At 48.5% G+C, this 6,164-nt stretch overlaps 1 protein-coding gene across 1 annotated transcript in view; it reads left to right on the top strand.

Annotated features, from left to right (window-relative positions):
- The first annotated feature begins 2,963 nt into the window (after window positions 1-2,963).
- The window catches only part of ZSWIM5 (zinc finger SWIM-type containing 5), a 118,841-nt gene continuing 115,640 nt past the window's right edge, over window positions 2,964-6,164 (top strand). The window contains exon 1 of the mRNA XM_035124179.3: window positions 2,964-3,773. Within this exon, the coding sequence (XP_034980070.3) occupies window positions 3,065-3,773 (709 nt within the window). The 5' untranslated portion in view covers window positions 2,964-3,064. The remainder of the gene's footprint in view (window positions 3,774-6,164) is intronic.

The raw sequence follows: 6,164 nt of genomic DNA, 5'->3' as shown, positions 1-6,164 counted from the left end.
GAGGAAAAGCAATCATAGAATAATGTTTTAGTGTCCAAGTCCACTGGCTGAAGGAGTGCAGGATTTGGTGGAAGCCTCATTATGCTGGCAGATGTCAAGATACAGAGGAATATATGAAGTTGTTTTCTACCAAGTCAGAGACCATTGGGCCATCTAACTTAGTATTGTCTTCACTGAGTGGCAGCAACTTTCTCAGCCCTACCTGCAGAAGTTGGGTATTGAAACCGGGAAACTATACAAAGCAGATGCTCTACTTCTGAGCTACAGACTTTCCCTATATGCTGTTGGGGTGACAAATTCACCAGTGGAACATCTGCGATACACAAGTGGTCATGTTCTGGTTGCAAAGGCATGTGCACTGATCCAGTTAAAAGACAAAACCTGATCTGATGCCATGTCTCAATGCATGGAGCCAACACGGAAAAACTGGAGACACTAATGAACTATAAAGGATAAAGCAAACCAGTTGCTCTAGGGGTGTTAAACCTCTCCTCAGCAGCTGCTACTTGGATCACAGTGCTTCCTTTCTTTTTAAAAGAGCTCATCTGCGAAAAGCGGAGAATGTAACTTTTATATATGCAGAAGTCTAGTTGAAACTGTATATGGTGCAGGAAGTCAGCTACAGTGGTACAGGAGAAGAACATGGCCAGCTGATCTAGGATTACAACTCAAAATTAAGGGTTGCATTCAACTATGTTTTACTCTGAGTAGACCTGTTTCAATTATTGGCAATGCCTAACATAGGTGCACTAATTTCAATGGGTCTACTCGGAGTAAAAGTTAGTTGCCTACAGTTCTAAACTTGGAACATTGACTTGCTAAAGTTTTTGCCAGTGTTTGTGCTCACAGACGCCTCAGCAAAGGCAGATCTAGTAACCCAACAAACGTGATACGGTGCTTTGTGGCATGATCTCTTATGTGTATCATCATTGATCCAATATTAGAACTTGTGAGGTATCAGGCACTGCAGTGTTGCTTCTCCTTTTTGTCTGCTGATGCATAGAAGTTACTCTCACATAGGCGTACATTTACAATGCAATGCAATTTACAAATTATCTCTTGATAATTTGTGAATACAGAGGCTTCTTTGTATCTCATAAATATTTCTATTGCATTCACATTGAATGTCAAAGTAAATAGCATTTAAAATCTATATTGCCCTCTGAGGTTAATTTTAGTTATCAAAATTACCGTAGGTAGATAACTGTTTACTTTTGGAAACATTGGCACCCATGTTACAGAGCTACAAAATCCAGGTTTTCACCTGTTCCTCTCACTCTCTCCCTTTCTATATCCATGTGATGTTGGTCTCTGTGTCTGCCTGTTTATTGTCTGAGGCTATGGATAACATCTGTATGTATGTGTGTGCTTTGATGAAAAGCAAACTACTGAGATTGCACAGCATGTGGCAGGAGCTCCTTTCAGCCACTAACTGAACTAGTCACTCCCAACACAGGTTTTGAAGCGAGGAGTGATGCAAGGACTTGCCTAGGATTCTATGGTATAGGTCTAAGGAGGTTAGAATGCCTTTGTACACATTACTTTGCTTACAGAAGGATACTTTGACTTAGGCATGTTGTGCCTGGAAGATCAATTGTGCTATGCAACCAGATTCTAAAGAGAATTGGGAATGCCTAAACCAGTTTGTTGTCTAGCTCTGCCTGTCAGGCCTATCTATCTCTGCATAAAAGCCAGCTGCAAGCACTAATGCATGCATAGCCTACTCAAAATAGTGCTGAGAATTATATGTGGTAGCATGGCTACATGCTGTTGTTCTATATAGTAAGATAAAAACAATGCACTTTCCCTTGTGTTCATCTTTGTGCAAATGAAGGTTGTTGTGTCCCCCCCCCCAATGGCACAACTAGTTTCTTAAAGAATCCAGAGGTGCCAGGGGCTTTCTGGTGCAATGGGGGGTGTCTGTGATGGGAGCTTGATGGATCCAGAGGTAGCATCATAGAAGATCTATGGAACTGGGTTTAGTCTGTGGGGTACCATACAGCAGATGTTACAGCTGATTGTTTTATATTAGCTTATACTGAATGGCCCAGTTGCTGCCTTGTAAGATAGGAGTACATATTTCTGCCTTCTCAGGTGCCAGTCTCTAGGTTTTTCTGAATTAGTGTTGGCTCCGCTGTACATTCATATTTTTTTTCTAGGGTTTTGTGAGAAGCTGCAAGGTTCATTTCATGGGGCACTCAAGGCATGCCAGTGGCAGTGGGTGACTTTGCAGACTGCAGGTCAAGAGGAGCAATGAATGCTTTTGAGGGTTTGCGTTTCTAAAAGGAGAGATCCTTTGCCTAGCAGCCGCTCTCTGCCATCTGCCCTTGAAGCCCTGCCTAATCCTAGGTAGGCGAGGGGGGACAAGCCGCCTTGCTTATTACTCAGCGGCCAGATAAAGACCTTCTGCTCATCCTGAGAGGTGCGTCTCCGTCTGATCACTTCTATTTCCAGCAGGACTCAGCCCCTTAGGAAGGAGAACGGAGAGCAGATTCCGAAGCTGAGCCTCTTGGCGCAAAGGAATCCCACCCACCCACAGACCCCATACGAAAGGTTGCTAACTGGGCAAGCCCCGTCGACGAAGCCCCCACCGCGCAAACAAAAGCATTCTTTGCCCTTCACGAAACGTATCTCTGCGCTTCTTTCCAGAGGAAAAGAGCACTTATAACGCTACTCAAAGTCAACCTCCTACTCTGAAGAGATTTGCTTTTATTAAAAGGACGTGAAACGGTGGCCGGGGAGGGGGGAGACGTTCGGGGAATGTCTAGAGGGAGTCCCCATCTCTCACCTACGCAGGTTGAAGTCAGGAGAAAGAGCAATTGTTGGGGGGGGGGAGTGTCAAATGTTCCGAATGAGAGATTCCTTCCACAGGGAGGGGCCACGTGACACCTACCCCCCTCTCCGGTCTCTGGGGCGGCCGCCCACGCCGTGGTCCCCGTCCGCCCCCTCTCTCCCTCCCTCCGTCACCCCCCTTCTTCGCCGCAGTCTCCTCCCTCCACCGCCCCCCCCGTCGCGCTCGCAGGCAGGCAGGCACGGGCTGGGGCTCAGTGGGTCGGACGCAGCCATGGCGGAGGGAGGCGAGGGAGAAGAACTGCTCCGGCCGCCGCTGCCCGCCGCGGGCTCGCCGGGCCCCAAGCGCCTGTGCTCCCGGGGGGTGGGCGCGGCGGTGACGGCTCCCCGCGCAGGGGGCTGCCCGGGGGGTCCCGTCGGCGTGGCCGGGGCGGGCGGCGGCGCAGCCAACGCCGTCGTGGTCGGGCCGCGGGGGTGCTGTCCCTCCTCGGGCGGGCCCGGCCCGGGGCCTGTTTGCGGGCCGGCCGGGCCGCTGCTGCCGCTGCAGCAGCCCGAGTCTCTGCTGGACGCGGCGGCCAAGCGAGTGGCGGGCAGCTGGGCCTTCGAGCGAGTGGAGGGCCGCTTCCAGCGCATCCCCGAGCCCGTGCAGCGCCGCATCGTTTACTGGAGCTTCCCCCGCAGCGAGCGCCAGATCTGCATGTACTCCAGCTTCCAGCCCGGGCGCCCCGGAGGAGGCGGCGCCGGGCCCGGCAACGGCGCTTCGGGGGGCGGCACGGGAGTCGCGGGCAACGGGACGGGCGTCGGCGGCGCCGAGGACAGTCCGGCGGCCACGGGAGCCGCCACCGGCGCAGCCCTCCCCCCCGGCGCGGCTCCCCTACCGGCCTCGGGCGTCCCGGCCAGCGCCGCTGTCACCGAAGGGCTCCCCTTCCGCAGAGGCATCCGCCTGCTGGAGACGGGCGCCGTGGACAACGTGCTGCAAGTGGGTGAGTGAGGCACTTCGGCGGCGCCGGCGGCGGCGAGAGACCGCCCCTTCTGCCCTCCGCCGGCGCGTCCGGCCACTGCTTCGCTCGAGGATCCTTGGTTCCCCCTCTTCCTTGGCTGCCTCGCATTTCTCTCGCTCTCCTTCCCAGGCTTCGCCTCCCGCTTCGCTTCCTTCCCCGCTGCCTCTTTGCCTTCTCACGGGCTGCCCTTTCATTCCCCTCCCTCCTGTCAAATGCCATTCCTCTTTCCCCTCCCCCCCTACTGTATCCTTTTCCTCGATCCCTTCTCTCTCTCTCTCTCTCTCTCTCTCTCTCTCTCTCCACCCTCAACCTGCCTTTCCCCCTATTCTCTCGCTCGGTCCCTTATCTCTGCTGCTGCTTCTGTGCTTTAAGACCCTGAAGATTTCCCTCCTCCAACAATCGCAGCCTTTTGTCTGGTCTGTTTGCTGCTTGACAGTATCCCCACCACCACCCCGGAGGGCGGAGGTTGGAAGGGAGAATGAGAGGGTGTCCCCCCACCCTATGCAAGCTCTGCTTTGTGGTGGGCTTGAGAAGGAGTCGGCTTTGATCTTTTCCCCTTTTCCTAAAGTAGGGGTGTTGCTGTGAAGGGGATGTTGGGGGGAAGTTTTCCAAAGGAAGTAGGCAGCTGCCAGCATCATAGAGACCTTAACTTGCTTTGGGAAAGGATTCGAACTCTTTTGTTAATACGCCTCCCCCCCACAACGTTGCCTGCTTCCAAAACCCCTCTCTCCCACCCGTGGGTTAGAGAAGGACCCCCCCCCCAAAAAAAAACCATCAGAAGATTATTTCTGTAGAGAAAGTTGGGTTAGGTTAGGACATCTTGCAATGCATTAGTGCTCCTTGCCTTTAGAAAACTCTATTTGCCTTTAAAATGTAATAATATATAGCCTTCTATGCAAATACTTGAGAATCTCATTGAACAAAACAAATGGGATTATTTTAGGAGGAGTGGGGGAACCAAAGTAATGTATAATGTATAACTTCTGCTAGTGCCTGGATGTTTGGAATTTTGTCATCATGGCATTCCATTTCTTGTGTGAGTATATGTGTGATATGGATTCCATTGGAAACTGAAAATGGAAATGAAGTCCTTGACTTTATTGACATTCAACACAAGGTTCATTATTACGAGCCTTGTCAGGGGACTCGCAAGTCTGAATGAGTGACAAAGGTTGTTTTCCTCCCATCCTATTTCCCTCCTGAAATCTGCTTTTGTGGAACGCTAGAAATAATCTGTTTCACATTGTTAGTGGAGGTGAATGAAATGAGTGTTCCCATTAAACTGATATTCTGTTATAATTTTGTTTTGCACATTTGAAATGTAAATTCATTTTATGCCGATGCCCATTGCCATGTATTGTTAGGTCTCCCCAGATTTTTTTAAAAAATGTTTTACTCTTATAAACAGTGTGTGTGGCTATTCCACCCTCCTTTTGTAGAAAAATAGGAGTTAGTCAGTCAAATTTATTTGCAAAAAAATTAGTCATCACAAAAATACAGGCATAATCAAGCTGAAAGATGCAGTGCTCAGCACAATTTAAGTGGTTGTACAGATTTTTATATACTGTATCTACACATTCCCTTTATAAAACCTCCTCTGGAATGCTTATACCTTTTAACCATACATACATAATTAAATTATATATATATATATATTTCATACAAAGGTCTCTGTTATCCACTATGACTAAATTAGTAGGTGGTTGTAGGAGTAAAGAGCTGAAATGGCAACATGAAACAATGTTGTGAGAAGAGAAATAAGTCTATAAAGAATCTCTGAATATGATTTGACTGTGGAGTTTGCAATCCTTGGATTACAGAACATTTACATCTGATATGTACTTCAACAAGAACACAAATGGTTTATAAAACTTCGTATCAAAATAGGTATGAAATCAGCTGTAGATTTTGTAATGGATGACTAATTGACATGTGAATGTGAGGACTGGAGGTTTTTGGACTGATTTGGTGCGGCACTGTTGTTTTTTAAAGAATTTATGATAATGCGAGCAACCGAGTGCAAAATTCTGAATAAATAATTCTAACGGATACATTGTTTAGTATTTCTTGAATTAGAAATCTAGAAGCCTTTGTAACTTATTTTGTACTGTATTGTCAATATTTACTGCAGCAGTTGGAGTGTTTCCTCTAAAGATGACTCTTCTTAAAATACTTGGGGCGGGTGGGAAAATAGAGGATTTTGTAAACGACACAGGAAAATGGTGAAGGAAAGTACACACAAAGCTGCAGACGGAATGCAACTATTTTTAGACTGAGAGCAGACCAGTTTATCTAGGGCTAGGCCCTCTTCCATTGATATGTCTTTGCCTGCTCATGGTTCCATGGCTAGATTAAGTAGCCTCCTGTGGCTTG

This window comes from Zootoca vivipara, chromosome 7, assembly GCF_965207765.1.
Source record: "Zootoca vivipara chromosome 7, rZooViv2.hap1.1, whole genome shotgun sequence".
In the NCBI taxonomy this organism is placed as follows: Eukaryota; Metazoa; Chordata; class Lepidosauria; order Squamata; family Lacertidae; genus Zootoca; species Zootoca vivipara.
The sequence above is the reverse complement of the archived record's forward strand: the minus strand, read 5'-3'. Positions and strand labels throughout refer to the sequence as shown.